At 37.4% G+C, this 25,695-nt stretch overlaps 1 protein-coding gene and 1 non-coding gene across 5 annotated transcripts in view; one reads left to right on the forward strand and one right to left on the reverse strand.

The window, feature by feature from the left end:
* LOC105493560 (integrator complex subunit 7) overlaps positions 1–25,695 on the reverse strand; it is a 94,056-nt gene that overhangs the window by 67,728 nt on the left and 633 nt on the right. For 3 of the 4 annotated variants that reach the window (XR_011613933.1, XM_011761295.2, XM_011761294.2), the window contains 4 exons: positions 11,821–11,950; positions 10,860–11,006; positions 7,646–7,783; positions 3,373–3,419 (listed from right to left, as the gene is read on the reverse strand). Coding sequence is in view for 3 of the 4 variants with exons in the window: in XM_011761295.2 (XP_011759597.1) it covers positions 3,373–3,419; positions 7,646–7,783; positions 10,860–11,006; positions 11,821–11,950 (462 nt within the window). In the remaining variant the exon portion in view is untranslated. Of the gene's footprint in view, positions 1–3,372; positions 3,420–7,645; positions 7,784–8,021; positions 10,833–10,859; positions 11,007–11,820; positions 11,951–25,695 lie in introns of those variants that run through there. The other variant, XM_011761296.3, reaches the window with a different exon arrangement.
* Positions 16,321–16,440, forward strand: LOC112428876 (small nucleolar RNA SNORA26). Its single transcript, XR_003020939.1, has one exon. It is a non-coding gene; the product is annotated as a small nucleolar RNA SNORA26 (small nucleolar RNA).

Here is a 25,695-nt window from a genome sequence, read left to right on the forward strand (position 1 = left end):
GTGAAACCAACAAATCTTTTCTTCTATGGCATGGCTTTGTGGTAATGGTGAACACAAATTTCTCAGTCATAATGTATGACCACATACATGCCACAAGCTAATTATACTCTGCATATCGCTGGTTTTTCCATGGTGAAATAATTGTGGGTATGAACGTAAGACAGCACTTCAATGTCCAACAGTTGCCTACATCAACAAACTCCATTGCTAGATGGCCTCTACTTGGGTTTGCCAGAGGGAAAAGAATGAGATCAGAGTATTCCCTGCTTTCCTCTCTGCAGGGTCACATCATGCTCATGTTGCTATTATTTTGTTCCTTAAGGTTCTGAATGCACTTGACACTGCTGACCATTCTATCTTTGAAACTCTCTCCTAATGGCTTTGGCTCCTCCACTCTTACTGCTTTCTGACCTCTTTCTCTGGCTGTTCCTTCTTAACCTCCTTTGCAGTCTTCTTGTCTGTCTACACTTTAATTTCTGATATTCCCATAGGTTGGTAATAAATTATCTTCTCATTGTATGTGCTTTCCCTGAGTGAGCTGATGTAATTCCATGGTTTCCCTTATTAGCTAAATGTGAAAGGTTGCCACCCACCTGTCCTCCTGCCCAGGACATCAGATGCATGTATCTCATTACCTTCTGGTCATCTGCACTAGGAGGTCTCAGAAGAATTTTGTATTAATAGGGCCCAAAGAGAACTTATCTTCACCTTGAAACTGCCCCTCCAAAAATACTCCTGTCTCAGTAAATGACATCATTACAGCTCCTTAGACCCTGGAGTCTTTCTTAATTAATGAAAGAAGGATTCTCTCACATCCCATTTCCAAATGTATTAGCAAATCTTACTGGTTCTATCTTCAAAATAAAATCCAAAACTAACTCTTTCTACCTCCGTTGTTACCATGCCGATCCACTTCCACTACCATCTCTTGACAAAATTATAGAAAGTCTCCTAAGTATTCTCCCTACTTAGGCCTTTCCCCATGGCAGACTCCACTCTCATATCCCCCCTTTCCTCTACTGCAAGTTTATTCTCAACCCAGTACTCAGAGGGATCTTAGTGCTTACAGGCATTTTTACTAAAGATTGCGTGAGGCTCAGAGATTTTATTTGGCAGAAACACAAGCGGCTTAAAGCCAAATGTCAGGATACTCTGTTCCTAAAACTCCTCTTCCGTTTCCATGTCTTGGGTTCCAATTTTCCTCCACTTTTCCTCCACCCACACTCCTATGTTTTCCTCTACCTCTCTCTTCTCCTAATTCCTGTTCTTTTAGATTTTTCTAAGATAAAATTTAAGGAACAATAAAGTAATGAATCTTAAGTGTACAGATTAATTAATTTCTACATATGCACATTCCCATATAACTACCATCAGATACACAGAATACTCCAGCATCCTAGAAGGCTCACCTGTATAGCTCTCATCAATTCCCTTGCTATCTGCCCTCTGAGTTTAACCAATGGAGAGCCCAGCAGGAGTTGCAGAGAATGAGGTCAGAGTATTTATTCCCTGGTTCTCTCACAGAAGGGTCACATCATGCTCCTGGAGGTTAGTTTCTCAAAGTGGCCCTCCTGACATGACTCCAAGTTTCTAGTAACCTCTCTTTAACCTATACCCTTAGAGGTGTGGTAAAAGCTATTACAGGCTCAAAAACTACATTATCCCCTATAGTATATCCTGGCCATGCCTTTGTGAATGGCTCCTTTATTACACCTTCCTTGAGTTATCTTAATTCAAATGTGCCACCTGTTTCCTGCTGAGATCTTGTCTGATATAGCAGGCAATTGATAAAATCCTGGTCAATGAATAAGTGATGCTTCCTTCTAATGTCATAAGGATACCTTTCTGCAGGAAAGCCCTTTTGCTAATGGTGGAAGAAAAAAGACAAAGGAATAAAGGGGGAAAACAACAAAGCTCATTCACTGTAGCTTGGTCTTTAAGTGATTTTTATTATTTGTGCAAGTGAGCAAGTTCTCTTTCATTTTAATTTGAAGGACAATTTAAATGCATGCAAAATATAACTACACTAAGAAATTCATGCCTTAGAAAGACACAATAGCATAGTGGTTAAAAGCGTGGGCCTCAAAGCCAAACTGCAAGTTATCAGCTTTTTGACTGTGAACCAATCATTCGGCTTTAGTGTGGCTCCATTTCCTTTCCTGTAAAACGAACATAATAGTATTACCTATCCAAGGCTGCCATGTTGCACAATTCAAAGGAATGCTCTTTATAAGAATATAAACAAAGTGGTGTTCTCTAGAGTCATGCAATGCTATAGCCCAAGAGCTCCCTTTTATGACTGCTAGGATAAATTAGGGGTAAGACACAGGTATTAACCCTATGGGAGTTCGTGGGCTCCCATAATGACTGTTATAAGGATAAATAGGGTTAATACATGACTCATGATATAAAAGAAGAGACTGGAAAACCAGAGCTTTGTAATCTATGGTAAGGAATCTGGATTTGATTCTAACTGCAACTGGGAGACACTGGAGGGACATTAGCAGAGAGTTCCAGAGCTCCTAATAACATTACTCTCTCTCAGACAGAGCAGTCTTCCCTAAACTAATCATGCACCCCATAAGTATGCTTTGGTGAATGATGGACCACATGACAGACGGTGGTCCCATAAGATTATAATGGAGCTGAAAAATTCCGAGTAACTTCAGAGATCCTGTAGTCACTGTAACACCACAGTGCAATATATTACCTTTTCTACCTCAGATATACAAATACTTATCATTTTGTTACAATTGCCTATGGTATTCAGCATAGTTACATTCTGCATAGGCTTACAGCCTAGGAGCAACAGGCTATACCATACACCCTAAGTGTATAGGAGGCTATACCATTTAGGTTTATGTAAGTACACTCTATGAAGTTCAAACAACAAAACTGCCTAAGGACACATTTCTCACACAGGATCCCCATTGTTAAGCAATGCAGGACTATATCAGCATGGCTCACTCCTTTTTCTCCTTCATGTCTCACTCAAATATCACTTCATTAGAGACCGTCTCTGATCAATATATATATAATAGATAAGTCCCTTCTCTCCCCCCACTGACTTACTTTTGAGACTCTCTATTCTTATTCTCTCACTCCTTCACCATAGCACCAGAAATGTCACATGCACATTTGTCTATCCCCACACACCCCACCCCTGACTAGAGTGTAGGTTAGATGGGGGTAAGGACTTTGTTTTGCTCACTCCTGTATCCTCAGCGTTTATAACAGTGTGGGCACATAGAAGATACTTAATAAATATTATTTGAATGTATGGTGACTAGCAAATAATAAGTACTTAATTAGTGTTAGCAACTATTATAAATCTCATTAAGTCACTCATAATACTAAATGAAGAATACATACCTTGAATCATTTCACTGATTTTGTTACAGATTCCTACAGCAAAATCCCTTTGGGAAAAGAGAACAGAAAAAACTTTAAAACCAAAAAATTACACTTGCTTGTATTTTCTAAGGACTTAAAAGAAATAAAACACAATTAGCACAGAAGAAATCCAATATTCCAAACTGCAACTAACATTCCAAGGTCAGGTGCTCGGAAACACAACTAAAACAAAAACTCCAGCAACCAAATGGGCTATGCCAACACTGCTGTAAAGCAGCTCACTTAGGCCATTATCACAATACAGTGTTATTTTTTCATAACACTAACAAGCATCTGAAATTATTTTGTGTTTATATAACAACAGGGCCTGACCTTTTTCATCCCTATATTTCTGGTACTTAGAAAAGTGTCTGAACATGGTGGATATTCAGTAAGTATTTCTTTAATAACCATAAAAAGACTTCTTATAACAACTTGAAATTTAAAAATCAGTTACATACCTTTAGGGCCAAGAAACTGCAAACTAGGAGACTGCAGGCTTTTTGTGTGTAACAATATTTTCAAAACTATTTTTTAAATAACATTTTAAAAATTCTTAATGTCAACATTTAAATATAGTGAGCCCAAATAGAATAATCTGGTTTTTCAGATTATCCCCTCTCCTTTGCCAAAAATTGAGACCTGAGCACTGGGCATCCATTCCCGCACTGTTAACGACAGGCTGGTGCCATGGGGCACTTTAGATGGAGCGGATGTGCTTCAGTTCACCACAGATGCCACTAGGGGACACTGCTCTCACTGACAATGTTCACCTGGCCCCTGAAAGCATCTGAGCTTGTAACTCCTGCTTTGCGACCCAGACACTAGCATTTAAAATTTTCTGGTTTAGAATAAAACAGATGTGGTGACGGTAGGAGACAGGGGAAGAAAAGGATTAAATAAATTCTAAAGGTCTTATTTGGCTTGTTACTCTGATTTAATATCCAAAACCGATCAATACAGACACTAGAAAAAAAATCTATCAGCACTGACCGAGATATGTGATCTCAAGCCAGGTTATTATTTCTGGGAGAAGACATGAACACTGATCTCAAAAATACAAATCTTGTCAGCTGGTCACAGTAGCTCACACCTGTAATCCCAGAAATTTGGGAGGCTGAGGTGAGAGGATCACTTGGGTCCAGGAGTTTGAGGCTGCAGTGTGCCATGACTGCATCACTACATTCCAGCCTAGGTGACAAGAGACTCATTTGGTATTTTTTAATATAATAAATTACAAGTTATCACATTAAAGCATGGTATATTAAAAACTGTTTCTACATAAACTGCTAATTCAGATGTTTAATCATCATTTCCACAAGTGAAGAATCTTGCTGTTTCTCTTACTTGGTCTTAATCATTTTCCAAAACCAGTAATTACACAGACTGAAATAAAATTAGCTTCTAATAAGAACACAAGAGAAAAACTGAACTAAAAGTGATTCTCATATATAAAATTTAATCACTAAATTACAAATTTATCATCCAAATTTAGAAACTAAATTTAGAAAACTATTTTTGGAAGCACTGGAAGTACATATTTAATCTGACAGACTATGAAGCACTGACACCTTGGCAGTGCTAATCAGATGATAATTATTCACTACGCACAACTCTTAATCAGTAAAAGTACAGTCATGTACAGCATAACAACGTTTTGGTCAACAACAAACCACATATATGACAGCGGCTTCAAGAGATTATAACAGAGCTGAAAAATTCATATTGGCCAGAGATGTCTTGATGTCTGACCCTGTGTAGGTCTAGGTTAATGTATGTGTCCCTGTGTGTTTTCTTTGAGGGGTCTCACTATGTTGCCTAGGCTGGTCTTGAACTCCTGAGCTCAAGCGGACACCCCGGCCTCAGCCTCCCAATTACAGGCTGGAATTACAGGCGTGAGACACTGTGCCCAGTTATGTCTTAATTTTAACAAAAAAAGCTTACAGAATAAGGATATAAAGAAATATGTTTATCCAGCTATATGTTTGTATTTTAAGCTAAGTGTTATTATAAAAGAGTCAAAAAGTTAAAAGAAATTAAGACTGTATAAAGTTAAAAAGTTATAGTAAGTTAAAGCTAGTTTATTATTGAAGGAAGAAAAACTTCAAAAATAAATTCAGTGAAGCCTTAGTGTACAGTGTTCAGGAAGTCTACAGTAGTAATACAGTAACGTCCTAGGCTTTCACTTTCATTTACCGCTCACTCACTCATCACCCAGAGCAAATTCCAGTCCTGCAAGCTCCATTCTTGGTAAGTGCCCTATACAGGAATACCATTTTTATCTTTTATGCCACATTTTTACTGAGCCTTTTCTATGTGTAGATATACAAATACTTACCACTGTGTTCCAATTGCCTACAGTATTCAGTATAGAAATATGCTATACAGGTTTACAGCCTAGGGGCAACAGGTTATACCATGTAACCTAGGTGTATAGTAGGTTATACCATCTAGATTTGTGTAAGTTCTCTATGATGTTTGCACAATGAAGAAATTGCCTAACAATGCATTTCTCAGAACGTAACCTCATAGTTAAGAGACATGTGACTGAAATTTTTAAAAGTCCTCTCAAAACCAATGACTCTCAATGAGAAAAAAAAAATGCTTATTTTCAAAGGCACAAAAAGGAACTGTACTTATTCAGATATTTCTGATCATCAATTACTGCCACATCTATTTATTAATTTTGATCCATGAAATTAAAAACTATATGCTTTCTATTATCTACTTTTTCAATAAGAATTACTGGAACTCTGAAGGTTTGATAAGAATAGCTGAAGGGGCCGGGCAGAGTGGCTCACGCCTGTAATTCCAGAACTTTGGGAGGCCGAGGCAGGTGGATCACCTGAGGTCAGGAGTTCAAGACCAGCCTGGCCAACATGCTGAAACCCCGTCTCTATTAAAAATACAAAAGTTAGCTAGGGATGGTGGCAGGCGCCTATAATCCCAGCTACTTGGGAGGCTGAGGCAGAAGAATTGCTTGAACCCGGGAGGCGGAGGTTACTGTGAGCTGAGATTGTGCCCCTGTACTCCAGCCTGGGTGACAAGAGCGAAACTCCATCTCAAAAAACAAAACAAAACAAAAGCTGAAGAGAAGGGTATGCAAATACTAATTTTTTTAATGTTAAAAAAAATTTATTATTCACCTGGTTATAAAACTGGAACTTGTTCATGCCAAGATATAGAGAAATTTATAAAAAGAAAACAAAAATTATATACAATCTTACCACTCAGAGACAAGATTTTTATATATATCCTTCCAGTCTTTTTTTTCTATTGCATAAATACAAACACTAGGCCTTTTTGTTTTTTCAACAAACCTGTTATATTACATAAGTTATTAGGGTGTTTTTTTTTTTAAACAAACCTGTCATATTACATAACCTATTATGTAAACTGCTTCCAAATACGTTTCTAAAAACATTTAAGTTGTTACCGTATTCTATTGTATGATCATAATTTATCTAAGCTCAATGGCAGAAATTTAAGTTGCTTCTCATTTCTTTTGTTGTTACAAGTAACACTACAACTAGCATCCATACAAATAATTATCAGTACATATTACTGATAAATTCTGGAAGTGAATTTCCTGGGTCAAAGGGATGTACCTGTTTAAGGCTTTTCACACATATTACCAAAACGCTCCCCAGAAGGCAATGCTACTTTTCCTGTCATTCAGGGGGATATTATATTTTATTTTACAGAAGAGAAACAAGCCAATCAAACATAGTAATAAAACCATGGTCAACATTTAATCCTCCCGCCCCCCCCCCAAAAAAAAACTGTTCTGTAAAACAAGTGTAGGATATGACATTCTGAATAGGTTACAATTGGTTTTAATTCAAGTTATTGTCTTTGCCAAACTGTGGACAGCTCTAATGCAAAACAAATTAACATTAGAAGACAGTGGGTAAGCATTTTAGTATTACAGATGTATATGTCTGAGAGAAGCTCCTTAGTGAATAAAGCCTCTGCTACCCAATGAAGCCTTCCCCAACTAATCTATGCTGATCCTGTCCTTCTGGAAACTCATTTCATTTACACAATTAATACCAACATTTGTACTTACATTTTCTATTTTATGAATTTAAGTCTTGTTTCCCCAGTGTAAGGTAAACCTTCTCAGAAAATATACCTTGTCATTTACACTTTCCTGTATCTCTTAGTGTTTATATAAGTTGATCGGTTTTTCCTTCAAAAACTTTTCTTGGGAAGCCAAATTACTAAAAGGGATGTGCTTTTGTATGCTTACTTTGACTGTGCAGAGAAGTTTGCAGCAGCAAAAACAGCAGCTTCAACTTCTACATTATCATGTGAATCTAAACTCTGACGAATACTGTGATGAGCATTCTTCCTCTCAGGAATTATTGATGCCAGACTTCCCAACATCCTACAGAAATAGAGAAAGCCAAGAATATCGGGCATATGATAAAGTCAAGGTCAGAAAAGGAAGAGGCCAGGCAAAGCCAGATTATCAAAACTAAAGTTTATAGGTAATTCCATGTAACTCTGGTTAATAAAGCATAACTTTAGAAATCCATGACTCAAATTTTAAACACTTTTACATATTTCAATATGTCAGAAAAATTAAGATGGCTTATCTAAAAAGCAAAATTTTTAACAATCACCTTGAAGTACATTCCAGGTACCAAACAGCCCAGAAAGGAAACTTCTGAATTATTAAAGCATCAAAATATCAATTTTCCAATGTTGCATAAAGAAGTCCATTTCAGCAAAGCATTAAGAATACTACATTTTTGCTGTTAAGCAGATACAAAAGTAAAAAAAAGTAAGACCTCCCAATCTTTTTTTCCCACATCAGTAAATATTGGTATGATGATTTTCAAATGTCCTCAAGATCAAGAAAGGAGTGGTTGAGCACACCCCTGGGGATCATGCCAGAATCAACAATGGTGCAGAAGGTAAAGCTTGGAAAACAGTCTACTTCATAATAAAATTACACAATTAGAAAGGAAAAAAATCTATTGTTTGTGATATAAACCACAGAAAGTAGTTTGAAAAATCCTTTCAGTAGAAAGGCATAAATTTTAGAAATTTGCAAAACACTGCAGTAAACAAAACCTACAATGTTCCTACGATGACAACCTTTTTCAAAGTCAACATCCTAAATAACCTTCCAATGTGACATGTAATCACCTAACTATTCCCTGTAATTACACTCAATTAATTAGTATTGTTCCTAGTACTATTAAGTAATACAATTAGTAGCAAGAAACTAAAATGGACTAAATATGTAATTTATATTTAATTTGAAGGTTTTGAAATTATACATTTTTCAAAAGAAATAACAAATGACTATTAATCTATTATACCAGAAAAGATTAGACTAGTCTAATACTGACACATTTAACGACTTATTCCCACTGCTTCCAGCTTAATTTTTCTCTTCCTACTTGAGTACCTCCTTCTAGAATGTTCACAAAATAGGTCCTATATGGCAAACCTCCTAAGGCCTTGTGTGCCTGAGAATCTTTTTATTTTACTACTCTTTTAAATGAAAACTGGATAGATATAAAATTCTTAGCTCAATTTTCCTTTAATACTTATTGCAACAAATGTTACTGTTGAAAAACCTGATTTAAATCTAATATTTTTTTTTTTCCTTTAAAGTGATCCTTCTTTTTGGAAGCTTTCTAGAGATCGCTGGTTTTACTGATAACCATAGTGCTTAAAAAAAGAGTTGAGGCAAGAGTCAACTGCCATGACTTAGAGAAGGGCAAGCATACAAAATGAATAACAAATATTAATATGCATTCTTACCAAAATATTCAGGCTAGCTTTAAATTATTTATGAAATTCATTCCACCAGTTAAATTCTATTATCTTTTGATTTAAAAAAAAAAAAACCACATTTGTGAAAAACAATTCAAACATTACAAACAAAGTCAAATGGAAAAGCCTCTTGTAATCTATAACCCAAAGACTCTACCAAAAATAATCACTGTTAACGGTATATATTCCTCTAGATTTTTTTCTGAGCCTATATAAACATATATATTAGTATTAACTGACAAAATGAATTAATAAAATTGATACTATTTGACAACTTTTTAAAACTTAATATCTTTCTATGTCAGTATATATAGACTCACAACTCACTTTACTCTTTAAAAGTTATACAGTAGTTCACAAATAGCCATTCCCACGTTGATTTTTCCCCAATTTTTCATTCCACAAAAATGACACTATAATCATCTATATACATATATTCACCAACTTTTAAAAATGATTTATTTAAAAAATTCCTACAGGTATATTTGCTGAAGTAAAGGGTAAAAATATCTTAAGTTTAAATTCTGGGCCAGACGCAGTGGCTCCCACCTGTAATCCCAACACTATGGTAGGCTGAGGCGGGCAGATCACCTGAGGTCAGGTGTTCAAGACCAGCCAGCCTGGCCAACATGGTGAAATCGTGCCTCTACTAAAAGTAAAAAAATTAGCTGAGCGTGGTGGCGGGCACCTATAATCCCAGCTACCTGGAAGGCTGCCGCAGGAGAATTGCCTGAACCCAGGAGGCAGAGGTTGCAGTGAGCCAAGATTACGCCACTGCACTCCAGCCTGGGCGACAGACTGAGACTCCATCTCAATAAATAAATAAATAAATAAATTCTATTGAATATAGCTTTCAAAAGATGAAAATCAATTAACTGACTTTAAAATATCACATACTGCTCATAATTTAATGACTCAAAAGGCAAAGAAATGACAAAAGCACTGAACTCTGAACAAGAAGGAAGAACTGATTCTTGGTGTGGAAAAAAGGACATTCAGGGAAGATGTGACATGCCGAACTTCCTGGTTAAAAAGACTGTCTGGGCAGGGTAGGTCAGAAATGAACCCTATAATTTAGGAAAGTGAATTTCAAAAGATATAAAAAGTTATAGATATGATTCTATAAATGGCAGAGCTAAAAAGAGAATATGGTTCAAGCTGGATATAAGGCTTACAAAATGAAATTCTAACAAATACATTTTTAAAAATATGCCAAGAAAGAAAAGAAAAAGCTAAAGAAACTATAGTGGTTATATCTGATATTCTCCGGTGAGATCAAATATGATTTATCACATTAAAAATGATCACATAATCAGGGAAGAATATAGAAAACTGACAGAAAACATTAAGTACAAGGTCAGGAAGGCAAAGTTCAAAATGAGCTGAGGCTGTTATATTGAGATCCACCAAGTTATTTGATCAGAACACCTACCTATATAGAGATGCATTTCAAACACAAGTTAGGCAACAATTTATAACCAAAACAGTTAACATAGATGTTAACTAAAAAGCATTTGCAGATTGGGATGGTTATCACAGTTTTGCCTTGACTCTTAATCAAAAAACCAAAAACAACTCCTAATATTCAAAATAAAAAATGTAAATATACTGCTTTTTTTGGTCATAACTACAGTTCAAATAATCTTATAGTGAATTATTACAATACAGTATACCGGAGGGTGATGGCTCTTGCCACGGGATCATTACTATGAATCACAGAAAAAATTCTCTTCACAAATTCATCCACGTTTAGAATCTTCTCCAAATGTTTCTCACTTTGTTGGGTAACTTTAAGAACACATAGCCTCAGGAAATTATTTCTAGAAAAACCAGAAATAAAATAAATTAGGTCACTTTAGAAAGTAATATTTAATTAGGAACCAAAGCAACACTAATAATATTACATTTTAGCAACAGTAAATATTTTTCAATCTTATCATTATTTGTTTCACTACTAAAAGAGTTAAAGTTTGTACTTTACGTGGACACTAAGCATAAGCAGTTAGCTATGCTATAGTGTTGCTGCAAGACACCAAAATGGCAGTGACACAAGGAGAAGACCTAGAGCAGAACTAAATCTCCTCAAACTATATTATAACCAAGGCCAGGAAGTCAGATGGTCTTTCTCTTCTCTTGGGCTTATTCCACAACTTCTCTTCTCCTCAAGTGTGATACTGTGTACATATGAGCACATGAGCAAATGGAGAATGGCAGAAAGCAGCAGAAGAGGGAATGGTGGGGGCGAAAAAGCAAACAGGCATGTATTCAGTACTTATATGTTTCAGGTACTTCACAGACATGCATCTCATGCTATAAAATAAATTATTAAATCAGCAACTTCTCAAAAACAATCTGTACAAAGCCACAGCTTTTCCTGAAGTATACACTAAAATATCAAGGTTGTCTTAATTTTATTCTGTTCTCCAAAGAAATAAGTATTGTCTAAATTATACTCTTCATTTTTGCTTTAAACGTCATTAAATCTCACACTGATGTGCTGCACACAGTCATGCGTGTCCACTAATGGTAACTAACCAGGTGGAAGTCCTAAAAGGCAAAAAGAAAAAGACCACAATAGAAAACAAGAAATATGAACAAAGTACTTTAGAACATTGAGGCTTTAAAAAGACTTACCCAACTCTGAAAACATCAGCTAACTTTAGGAATGCAGAATTGATAAGAATAGGGAATGGATACTTCTGAAAAAGTCTGGGAAAGCGAACAACTGCTTCGCACTGTTCACCAAGTTTGCCAGATCTTAGGCCTATGGAAAAAAAACCACAGAGAGGGAAGAACAGTTTGCATATTCGTGGCTACAAAGCAAAAATAGCAAATATTAATTTACTAGATAGTGAAGAAATAATCATTCTTAAGAAGCAGGTAAAGTATAATTCATTACCCTTTTAAAAGTAAAAATGGTATATCAAATAGTAATCTGGAAATCACTACTTTTAGATAAACAATAATGAAAAAAAGTTTTAAGGTAAGAGTTAAGAATATTCAAAGCCACAAAATAAAGCTCAACACATTTAAAAGGACTGAAATCATACAATGCATGTTTTCTGACCACATGGAATTAAATTAGAAAAAAGAAAAAAAAAAGCACCTTTAACCCATAGGTGGCTAGGCATGGTGGCTCATGCCTGTAATCTCAACACTTTGAGAGGCTGGGAAAAGGAGGACTGCTTGAGCTCAGGAGTTCATGACCAGCCTGAACAACATAGTAAGACCTTGTCTCTACGAAAAAAAAAAAAAAAAAAAATCCAAGCGTGGTAGTGTGCGCCTGTGGACCCAGCTACTGGAGATGCTGAGGTGGATGAATCACTTGAGCCTGGGAGGTTGAAGCTGCGGTGAACTGTGATTGTGTCACCGTGCTCCAGCCTGGGCAGCAGCACAAGACCCCATCTCAAAAAAAAAATTTTTAAGTAACAAATAAATAAATAACTCACAGCTGAAAGAAGAAATTAGAAAAATATTTTGAACTGAATGAAAATAAAAGCACAATCTATGGAATGCAACTAGAGTAGTGCTTCAAGGAACATTTATAACATTGAAGGCTTATATTAAGAAAGAAGAAAGTTCTCAAATCAATGATCTAACAAAGGTACCAACATAATTCAATGTGGAAAGAATAATCTTTTAAACACGTGATTCTGGAAAAGCTAGATAAGCATAGCAAAAAGAATCAACCTTCTCCCTTGCATCATACACAAAAATTAACTCAAAATGAACAACAGACCTCAGTGTAAGAGCTAAAATTATAAACTATGTAGAAGAAGACATAAAGAAAATTTTTATGAGCTTGGGTTAGGCAAAGAATTCTTAGATAAAACAAAAGGCATAAATCATAAAATAAAAAAGTGGTAAGTTAAATTCCATCAAAATTTAAAACTTCTGCTCTTCAAAAGACACTGTTAACAAGATGAAAAGACAACCCACATACTGAAAGAAAACATTTACAAAACACATATGTGATAAAGGACTTCATCCACAGTTGTTGTAAATCAATAATACAAACCAATTTTTTAAATGGACAAGAATTAAAGAGAAATTTCATTGAGGAAAAAATATGGATGGCAAATATAAGCACATGAACAGATGCTCAACAGTGTCATCAGGGAAATGAAGATTTAAAACTCCAAAAAGATACCACTACACATTCACTAGAATGGCAAAAACTTTAAAAAGACCAACAATGCAAGTGCTAATGAGGATATGGGGTAACTATAACTCTCACACATTGTTAGTGGGAATGTAAAACCGTTCAGCTCTTTTGACAACCCTCTGGCTCCTTCCTTTAATTTTCATTTTTCCTTTATTTTAGATTCAGGGGGTACATGTGCAAGTTTGCTAATGGGTATACTGTGAGACGCTGAAGTTTGGGGTATGAATGATCCCATTACCCAGGTAGTGAGCATAGTACCCCAATAGGTAGTTTTTCAACTCTTCCCCTCTCCCTCCCTGCTTACTTTTAGAGTCCCTGGTGTCTACTGTTCCTCTCTTTATGTCCATGTGTACCCAAAGCTTAGCTCCCACTTACAAGTGAGAACATACAGTATTTGACTTTCTGTTCCTACATTAACGTGCTTAGGGTAATGGCCTCCAGCTGCATCCATGCTGCTGCAAAAGACATGGTTTCATTCTTTTTTATGGCTGCATAGTATTCCATGGTGTATATGTACCACATTTTCTTTATCCAATCCATGATTGACATGCATCTAGGTTGATTCCACATCTTTGCTATAGTTAACAGTGCTGGGATAAACATACGAGTACATGTGTCTTTTGGGCAGAATGATTTATTTTCTTTTGGGTATATATCCAGTAATGGGATTACTGGGTTGAATGGCAGTTCTAAGTTCTTTGACAAATCTCCAAACTGCTTTCTACACCGGCTGAACTAATTTACATTCCCACCAACAGCACATATATAAGCATTCCCTTTTCTTCACAGCTTTACCAGCAAGTTATTTTTTGACTTTTCAATAATAGCCATATTGACTGGTGTGAGATGGTATCTCACTATGGTTTTAATTTACATTTCTCTGATGATTACTGAAGCTGAGCATTTTTTTCGTGTTTGTGGACTCCTTGTATGTCTTCTTTTGAGAATGTCTTTTCATGTCCTTTGCCCACTTTTTAATAGGGTTATTTGGTTTTTGCTTGTTGAATTAAGTTCCTTATAGACTAGATATTACACCTTTGTCAGATGCGTAGTTTGCAAATATTTTCTTCCATTCTGTAGGCTGTTTACTCTGTTGATAGTTTCTTTCACTGTGCAGATGCTCTTTTGCTTAATTAGGTCCCACTTGTCGATTTTTGGTTTTGTTGCAACTGCTTTTGAGGATTTAGTCATAAATTCTTTCCCAAGGCTGATGTCAAGAATGGTACTTCCTAGGTTTTCTTCTAGGATTCTTACAGTTTGAGATCTTACATTTGAATATTAAATCCACCCTGAGTTAATTTTTGTATACGGTGAAAGGGAGGGGGGTCCAGTTTCGTTCTTCTGCATAGGGCTAGCCAGCTATCCCTGTACCATTTATTGCACAGGGAGTCCTTTTCCCATTGCTTATTTTTATCAACTTTGTTGAAGATCAGATGGCTGTAGGTGTGCAGCTTTATCTCTGGGTTCTCTATTCTGCTGTCTGTGTGACTGCGTGTGTGCCAATACCATGCTGTTTTGGTTACTGTGGCCTCACACAATAGTTTGAAATTGGGTAATGTGATGCCTTCAGTTTTGTTATTTTCCTTAGGATTGGTTTGGCTATTTAGACTCTTTTTTGGTTCCACATGAATTTTATAAGAGTTTTTTTTTTCTAATTCTGTGAAAAATGACGTTGATAGTTTGACAGTAATAGCACTCTGTAGATTGCTTTGGGCAGTGTGGCCATTTTAACGATATTGATTCTTCCAATCCATGAGCGTGGAATGTTTTTCCATTTGTGTCACCTATGATTCCTTTTGGTAGTGTTTTGTAGTTCTCCTTGTAGAGATCTTTCACCTCCTTGGTTAGAGGTATTCCTAGGCATTTTATTTTTTGTTGGTTCTTTTTTAATACAGGTAAACATACTAGACACATAGCAATGCTACTTTTAGCTATTTATCCAAATGAAATGAAAACATATGTCGACACAAAGATCTGTATGCAAATATTCAGAGCAGCTTTATTCATTAATAGCCCCAAACTGGAAATACATATGTTCACCAACTGGTAAATGAATAAACAAACTGTGGTATATCCATACAATGAACTACTACTCAGCAATAAAAAAGGAACCAGTTACTGATGCATACAACAACAAAGGTGTATCTCTGTTGTGTAGCTTTGAAATGATTACAATAGTCTGCTATTGTGAGTGAAATGTTCTGCTGTGGTAAGAACATGGAGTGTAATCTCCCTCCCTGATAACATGGCTCCTAGCATTGAAAACCTTGTTGTCATCATAGATCTCCAGTGTTGGTCAGATCTTCTCTCCAGAGAACATCTCATAGAAAGGTACACCTCAAACTTCAATTAGGCTTTACATTCACAGTGGCCTGTTTCCATCCTAAATGCACAACTAGACTTTACAAATTGGACTCTAAATGAAACTAGTATTTACTCATACGTGGTTGATGGACTTTGTCTATCAAATGTATTCCCTGTGAGATTTGTTCTTATTATTCTCCCCCTCTAAACATTGTGAACAAGGTGGGGAAAACTCTTTCTGTATGGTAATAAACCATGTGATTTGTGAAATCATACCTTATTTTAACCACATAAAACAATCTCAAAATCATTATGCTGAGTGAAAGAAGCCAGACCCGAAAGACTACACTTACTGTATGATTCTATTTTATATGACATTCTGGAAGAGGCAAAACTATAGTGACAAAAAATAGATTGGTGGTAGCTGGGAGCTAGAGAAAGGGAACTGACTGCACAGGCACACAAGGAAAGTTTTTCGGGTAAAGGAAATATTCTATGTCTTGACTATGGTCATGGTTTCATGACTACATACATTTGGTGAATTTTATCTGATACAAATTATACCTCACTAAATCTGATTTTTAAAAAAATTTTAAAAACCCAACCAACAAAAAAGAATTAATATTCAATTTTCTAAAAAATTCATTAGGAATTGGCCCTTTCCTATGCCCTTTTAAGGTTGATGTAGTGCTTTAAGAAGCTAACATAGAAGGATAAAATAAGTCTCTACAAAACCCAGAGAAGAGATTGGAACACTCCTCTGGATCCTGCCTGGAGTCACAGCTGAACCAGGAAAAAAAAAAATTCACTAAGAGTGAATACGTTGGTAAGGATTTAATAGCATCAATTTCAAATGTCTCTGTTTAGTATTTTACCAGTCATAAAATGCTAATTATATCCTCACAGGAATAAGTATCTTAGAATATCTCCGTCCAGTAACCTTTGATTATTCTTAAAAAAACAAGAAAGGAGGCCAGGCGCAGTGGCTCACGCCTGTAATCCCAGCACTTTGGTAGGCCGAGGCAGGCAGATCACCTGAGGCCAGGAGTTCAAGACCAGCCTGGCAATATGGTAAAACCTCGTCTCTACCAAAAAAATTTACAAAAATTAGCCCAGCGTGATGGCAGGGACCTGTAATCACAGCTACTCAAGAGGCTGAGGCACAAGAATTGCTTGAACTTGGAGGCAGAGGTTGCAGTGAGCCAGTATCGCGCCACTCACTCCACTCCAGCCTGGGTGACAGAGACCCTGTCTCCAAAAAGCAAAAAGACAAAGGAAATCTGAAGGCTCTTCCTAGTTGCCACAATGTTTCATACAAAAGACAACCACAAAGTAAAACTGCATAGGTAATTTCTCTCATTTACTAATGAGTGATGTTCTGTAATGCACTCATGTTAGTTATTCAGTACTTAGAACATTATTTCCTCATAGGAAAATAATAGCACTATCAGCACTCATAGTACTCTGGAACCTAATAACCATTTATAATAAAAGTTTCTATGGGATAATTAATTAACATTTCTAACTGAGAACACATTCCTCCTTCATCTGGTCCCTCCTCCCTTTCACCCCCATACACACACAAAGAACTGCCTCTGAAGCTCTAGAAATCTTTTTCCTATCAAACACACAACGCCAAAAGGGGTAATTCCACATAGCTGGAAGCGTGGCTCACATAGCCTTAAAGGCTTTTCTAAAAGCCTGATATGAAAAATGGGTCAAGGGACACACAGATAAGGCACAGAAGAGGAAAGACATAGCTGAGGATGGAGGTGAGAAGAAGAGACAAGGAACAGAGATGTGTGCTTATGTGTATGTGTTGGCAAAGCGGTTGAAAAAATCCACAGTAATTGGATTGTTTCATTTTCTTCTCACTTCCAGTAGCTGAGTTACATACAAAGGATGGTAAAGTTCTGTTTGTAATGAATTAACCTTGGCTGAGATGAAAAAGGCATAGTAGGAAACAGCCTATGTACAGGTAGTCTCCTTGACAGAATATAATCATGTTTTATCTTCCCTGAAAAACAGAACCAAAGACCATATTGATTTGTTTAAACATGCTGATTTAAAATGTACCAAAGATTATTTTGAATGAAGCCAGAGAATGTTTTATCTAATATCGTCAAACTTTTTTATCTGAGATAAAGTAGACTCTCATTCCTCTATAACAACTCCATGGAGTAAATGAGTTAAAGAATATTAAATCTCTTCTGTATTTTCTGATGTAAGAGCCCTCCTTAGGAAAGAGGAAGTGAGAAGTAGGCTGGCTCTGAAGGATAGGAGTTAAGGTGAAAAAGAAGGAAAAAGTGCTTTAAAGGCCTATTATTTAGCAACAGCCCTGGGTTGGCGTAGTATGGTACTCATCTTGCTTGCTCTAGGCCAATTTTGTAAGCACTGGAAAACAGGAGCTCAGCACATTCCAGTTCTAGTATAAGAGGGTTAGACATTTTATTTGTATTGCTTGCTACAGGAAGAATGCCCTGGTCATAAGACCACTAATCATAAGAATACTACTGTGAGCCCAGAGATAAGATTAAGAAGGATGGATGTGATTGCCATACCTACATTTTATTTTGTATTCTTCCACCAAAAAAACAAAACAAAACAAAAACAAAAACAAAAACAGATCCCTCCTGCTTTTCTGTGCCTGGACTTAAACAGCGCTTAACTCAGTTGCAACATGCATGTAGACCAGGGGAATTAAAATAGGCTGTAAAATCATTTATTCATTCAAAATTCATTTGGCAGAAGTAAAGCATGCATTATTCTAATCTTATTTTGCACTTAAAATGTGCAGAGCTTTTTGTCATGCTAGTGGTTTTCAGCTTTGCTCTGCATCAGCAATATCTGTTAAGTTTTTGAAAAATATCTATGCTAGGGGTTTTACTCCAAATCTACTAAATATATAGGGCAGAGTCCCAGGCATCTGTTTAACTTTGAGAAGGTTGGTTTGTTTTTTTTGTTTTTTTTTTTGAGACAGTCTCACTCTGTCGCCCAGGCTGGAGTGCAGTGGCACGATCTCAGCTCACTGCAACCTCCGCCCCCGGGGTTCAAGCGATTCTTGTGATGCAGCCTGCCGAGCAGCTGGGATTATAGGTGTGCACCACCACACCTGGTTAAGTTTTATATTTTTAGTAGAGACGGGATTTCACCATGTTGGCCAGGCTGATCTCAAACTCCCAACCTCAGGTGATCCTCCCGCCTCAGCCTCCCAAAGTACTAGGATTACAGGCATGAGCCACTGTGCCCAGCCAGCACCTAGATTCTCAAGTTAACTTCTGCCACTTCATAACTTATTTGACTGGCCTGCCCACACTGATTACACTGGAGTTAGAAAACTACTAGGCTGCCGAATTTGGTCCTCAGAATGCTGTTATCTGACAGGCACAATGTTTTTAAAGGTTTTGAACACACTGTCAGGTTTTACAAATCATACTTCACATAAAACCCCAGGATCTCTGGTTTTAGAAAAGTAAAAGATCTGAAATGTTACTGAAGAAGGTAGGAGTGTCTGACCAAAGAAACACAGTAGTACTGCAGAAACATTACAGTACTGCAGGTCCGTGTTGAAGGTCAGTGTGTATTTGGCTGCCATTTATGATGATAGCCATGTACCCTACTGTATGACTTTCTGCAGCAATTTTTGACTGCCTTTAAGGATAGTAAAGAATGGAATCTTGGATGTGAATTTAAAGTACTGGTAAGAAAGTAAATGAAGTTAATAAAATGAGGGACCATGAAATCTAAGCTGAACAAAGAAGTAAAACAGGTACAGAAAAGTAGAGAGGTGAAATACTGAGGTCTGAATGAAAATAAAGACCAGCCAAAATAGCAGTTAATGATAATGATAATGATAATACACATGAAGTGCTTATTCTGTGCCAGTCACTCTGAAGCACTTTACATGTATTAAAGTCTCACTAAAAATCACATAAATTAGGCACCATTATTTTCCCCATTTGAAAGGTGAGGAAACAGGCACAGACTAGTTAAGCAATTTGCATAAGAAACAACAATGCTAACAAATGACAGAGTTGGGATTCAAATTCTGGCAATGTGGCTCCAGAGGCTATAGTGCTAACCATTATGCTAAAATGTATCTATAGCAAGCAACTAGAAAGAAAGAGATTAAGATTCAAGAATGAGACATTTAAATGAGTGATTAAATAGTGGAATTCTGAGGTGATGAATTCTAGGGAATTAGGGGAATGCCATAAATTATGGTAAACTTGGGGTTTGGGATATACATTAATCAAGTTTTCAAAACAGCACAAATCTCCAAGTTGCATCTATCAGCAGTTCTTAGTTGCAAGCAACAGAAGCTAACTCTGGCTTATTAGGCAGAAAATGAGTTTATTAAAGCTTAAGAACCATTTTTAAGGTTAAATTTCTAGGAACACCTAATATCACACTACCCAAACAACTGGATGGAGGAACCCTGTCTTTGGTAGGAAACACCAGATGCAACAATGAGCTCTGCTGTCATCTAGGAATATTGTAGCCATTGTTGTTGCTACTGTACACTAGAAATACCGCTGCTGCCAGGGCAGAACTGTGAGTGGACAGTTCAACTCCTCCTTCTTGCATCTCTTAACTTCTAAATCAGACAGTGAGAAGGAGGTGTGTCTGACTGACAGAGCCTAAGTCAGATCCTGCATTCTTGCAAAGGAAACTAGGAAATGAGTTTTTGCTTCTACCTTGGTTAGACAAGGTTCATGCTATGGGACATTCCTTAAGCACAAAAAGAGTGTTCAAAAGATATTAAGCAACCATCAACATAACTAACATCCACTACAAAGAACACCACAAATAAAACCTTACCAAACAAACACAATTTAGGAGAATTTGTGACATACATTTGCTTTAGCTAAGAAATGATGATGATTCGAAATTGAACCATAATACAAACAAATCTTGAAATGTATACATTAATAAAAGGTGTCGGGGGGACATGGGTAGAAATATGAACACAAGCATACAACCCACAGCTTAAAAAATTGATGGCAAAGCCAATTTTTATATTTAAAAAGCAGAAATAGAAACAAGTAAAATGATAGTGAAAACTAACGATGCATTAATAAGGCAGCATCCATCCCCCAAATTTCAGAAAATGTCTGTAAATGTACATGGTAAGATATATGCAACGTCATCCAGTATGCACATGAGAATACTAATTTAGAATCCTAAACAAATTTGAGTTTATGTATACCAACTTCTAGGAATATTTAATAACTTATTTTGCAAATTCCAAGACAGTAAATCTTAGTAATATACAAGAATGAGTCTGTGGGTTTCAGTAAAAACTTGAATTTTTGGATTAGTTCATAGCCCATGAAGGAATTACCAATCAGGCTACTGGTTTTTATGTGGCATTAAGTTGCCCAGAGTCTCACCTTAGCTTCAATTCTGTATGTTTTTTGTTTGTTTGTTTTGTTTTTTGAGACCGAGTTTCATTCTTGTCGCCCAGGATGGAGTGCAATGGCACAATCTCAGCTCACTGCAACCTCTGCCTCCTGGGTTCAAGTGACTCTCCTGTCTCAGCCTCCCAAGTAGCTGGGATTACAGGTGCCTGCCACCACCCCCAGCTAATTTTTGTATTTTTAGTAGACACAGAGTTTCACCATCTTGGGCAGATTGGTCTCAAACTCCTGACCTCAGGTGATCCGCCCGCCTCGGCCTCCCAAAGTGCTGCAACGACAGGTGTGAGCCACTGCGCCCGGCCTAATTCTACATGATTTTATAGGTCCGCTTCTCAACACTCTCAGACTGTGTGGTCTGGCAGCAGAGATTCTTAGGAGAAAGAATTTGACTCCGTGTGGGTCACATGCCTCCTTCTGAATCAATCAGTTATGGTAGGGAATTAGTCACCTGAAACAAATCTGGCTGCTGAGGCCTTTCTCTTCAGGAGGGCCTATGAAGACACTTCCTCAAAGGCCTCATATTTGTTTACTGAAACACCAACGACATCTGCGCCATATAGATAATGTAAAAGCAATCTGTGGTCTTTTTTAACAATCTTGATGGTCTGAGAATTCAGGTATTTTGGGATATAGGTGAGGTGACAGCGTCTAAAGGGTAATTAGAGTGTAGAGATAGCTTCCTGATTCACATCATTTCTCTATTTCATAACTAAATTTTTCATTAAGCACACCATCAAGCTTTTTCACGCAGCATTACGTTCACCAGCACCTCTAGTAACAAATCTACCCTCTATATTTCCTCCCTTCCCATTGCATCAGCTGCAAGAAAAGGAATGAGTCACTGCTCTCTTCCCCATTGCTTTCACCTCATCCTTTCCAAGGTCAACACTGCAGAAGGCAGATAGGCTGAATAATGTCATTTAAGAGACTCCTCTTTTCCCAGGTGGAAAGAGATCTTGCATAAGTTTTCCCAAATCATCAGGATAACCTCCCATCAGCTGATCTAAAAATGTTTAGACTAAGAAATTATATTAGTGAAAAAGTTACACTAATTTTTGTGAGACGCATTCTTTATATTGCCAATTACGTATAGTAATGATTATATCATGAAATGTGTCAGATAAACATAAGCTGTAATGTATTTGATTATAACACTTAACTCTGCTTGTGTATGCTCAGTCTTACAGAAGCTCAGTCAGCATGGCCATCAGCCTACAACTTTCAATGCCTTCCCATTGCACTCTGCACAAAATCCAACTTCTTGTCCTAACAGCGCCACATTTGATCTAGCATTGTCTATCTCCTTATATTTGTATGTAAGCTCCTTAAAGATGTCTTGTTTGCCAATATAGCCCCTAGTCTGAGTACAGAGCCTGAGACAATGCAGGTGGTCAGTAAATATCTGTTGAGTAAATGAATGGCTATCATATGGAGGATGATTTTCCTGTTACTAACTACATCCTAAAGTAATGGAATTGAGTCAGCTTCAAAATAGTATCCACTTATTCCTACAGAGATCAGAAACAATCAGCTTACTGCCAATGCTTGCTCAAAAGGCTCAGAATAAAGTTCAATAGGTTATAAATATATAACAGGTTATGAATGGCAGCATTTCCCGAGTGTGTTTCTAGCAACACCAGTGCCACAAAATATTTATTTAAAATAGCGTTCAAAGGTTATATCTTATGTCTGTCTACTCATCTCCATTTGAATGTCTAAGAGACATCTCAAATTTAACATATCACAAACTGATTTGATTTCACTAAACATACATACATCCTCCCAGTAGCTCAGACCAAAAACCTCTAAATTTTCTTGACCACTTACTCTTATATCCTCATCTAATCCATTAGCAAATCTTGTTGGCTCTACCTTGAAAGTATATCCAGAATCTCTGCACTTCACACATTTTCAGTGTCACCACCTTGGTCCAAGCCACTATATTCTTTTCCCTGGATTGTTATAGTTGCCTTCTCATTGGTCTCCCTACTTGGGTCCCTGATCCTCTCCACTTCAGTCTATTCTCCACACTCTAGCCAGACTGATACTTTCCAAAGGAAAGTCAGATCATGTCACACACCTGCTGAAAATCCTCCATGGTTTCCTATCTCACTCAGAATGAAAGCCAGTCCTTTTGATGGCTTGCATGGCCCTACCTGAACTGGACTCTGGTTATCTTTCTTTCTTTTTTTTTTTTTTTGAGACAGAGTCTTGTTCTGTTGCCCAGGCTGGAGTGCAGTGGTGTGATCTCGGCTTACTGGACGCTCCGCCTCCCAGGTTCACAACATTCTCCTGCCTCAGCCTCCCCAGTAGCTGGAACTACAGGCGCCCGCCACCATGCCCGGCTAATTTTTTGTATTTTGTTTAGTAGAGACGGGGTTTCACCACGTTAGCCAGGATGATCTCGATCTCCTGACTTCATGATCCACCCAACTCGGCCTCCCAAAGTGCTAGGATTACAGGTGTGAGCCACCCGCGCCCAACCAACTCTGGTTATCTTTCTATACTCATTGTCTATTACTTTGCTCCAGATAACTGCATGCATAGGAGGCTTCTACCTCAGGGCCTTCGCACTTGCTGTTCCTCCACTTGATTGAGGAGGTCTTTCTTGCCTATCCTTCATAAAATAAGAAATCAACTCCAGCCCCTGATCAGTTTTCTCCAGTCCCCTTCATTGCTTCATTTTCCTTTAGAATATGTATCATTAACTGTCACGTGTTTGCTGTATTTGCTGAGTGTCTGCATCTGCTGTCTAGAATGTAAGCTCTATAAGGGCAGGAGTTTTGTTTTGTTTCATTAACTGCCATGTTCCTAGTACAAAGCCTGATCAAATAAGTCATGTGTCTGAGTGTCTGTGCTGAGGTGGGGGAGATATTTCAGAAACAGCATTCCTTGGAGTTTGGGAACGAAAAAAGAGTTGTAACTTGTAGCCTTCTGACCTTTAGCTCACAAAACAGAAGTACTTTAACAGGTACAAGATGAAATGACTCAATATTTAAAATACTCAACTATATGCTACATGAAACTGGCTATTTCTATAACTTAATTTCCTAACAGCTTTAAAAGATACTATAGGTGAGATGAAAAAGAACAAGTCATCTTTCTGAGCCTGAGATTCATCTGTAAAATACGCCGGGCATTGCTGGGAGGAGTGAAAATGATCACTTACTCTGTGTCTAAGATTGACACCTGATTTCTTTCTTACAGATATAAAATATTTTCATTTCAACTTTTCTTTAAAAAGGAAAATTGTGGCTTTTTTCTTACAACTGTAAAATTTGAGGAATTAAACAATTCTAGACTCCTCTTCAGTGCCCCATCTTGATCACTGTTCCACAACCACTATCCTACTGTCAGCATGGTACAAGCTCAGCTGGACCAGCATGATAGAAAATGTCCTTAGAACTGGTAGGGATAAGAAAGAGATGTATCAGAATGAGGAGGAAAGTGTTTGAAAAACACATTTAAGGCCGGGCGCAGTGGCTCATGCCTGTAATCCCAGCACTTTGGAAGGCCGAGGCGGATGGATCACCTGAGGTCAGGAGTTGGAGACCAGCCCGGCCAACATGGTGAAACTCCGTCTCTACTAAAAATACAAAAATTAGGCGGGCGTGGTGGTGGGCACCTGTAATCCCAGCTACTCGGGAGGCTGAGGCAGGAGAATCGCTTGAACCCGGGAAGCAGAGGTTGCAGTGAGCCGAGATCGCGCCACTGCACTCTAGCCTGGGCAACAGAGCAAGACTCCGTCTCCAAAAAAAAAGAAAAGAAAAGAAAAGAAAAACATATTTAATACTACAATTTTATTTTTCAGAGGAGAAAAACCCTATAGATTTGGTAAGAGAAAGAAAAGTTCAACATCATTTTCTTGGTTGATGGGAGTGCACTAAAGATATTGAGACTCAACCAAAGGAATATCCCATTGCAGGTTGTGAAATTTTTGTGTTTATCAGGAGGTAAAAGCTTTTATAAGAACCTGAGAAACTCTTACTTAGACTAACCCACTAAAAATATTCACAGTTTAAAAAATAAACGGAAAAAGAGTCCCAAAAACGTTAATAGACATATCCAACTCAGAAAACTGGGAAGTGGCTCAAAGGGGACTTAAACAGAGATCCTTCTGAGTTCTAGTCCTGTTCTCCAACATTATATATTGGCTACGATTAATCAAGATTTAATTGTATACCAGCTGCCGAAATGTTTCCCGTACAATAAAAATCCTTAATATGAAACAGGTTTCATATCACCAGTCGAGTTCTTTACTGACAAATTTCCGACCTTGCGTCCCAAATCCATATCTATATCTCTTCAGCATTTACTAAATGCTTCTTCCCATACCATTAAGTCACTTAATACAACAATTCTGCCAGCTCAATGGTACTGTACCCACTTGGTAGACGACAAACCGAGGCTAGATGAAATTAATCATAAAATTAGCGGCACTGAAATTTAACTCAGTGCAACCCCAAAGCTCCTTCTACACCAAACTGCTCCCTGTAAGCAAGGAAACAGAACTCCTGGAACTTGTCCGCAGAGAATGAGCAGGGCTTTTTGCATGGTCTCGGCCATGGTTAGCCTGCCTTGTAACCCGCAGGTAACAGAGCTACGGAAATCAAATGAATC

This window comes from Macaca nemestrina, chromosome 1 (assembly GCF_043159975.1).
Source record: "Macaca nemestrina isolate mMacNem1 chromosome 1, mMacNem.hap1, whole genome shotgun sequence".
Lineage (NCBI taxonomy): Eukaryota > Metazoa > Chordata > Mammalia > Primates > Cercopithecidae > Macaca > Macaca nemestrina.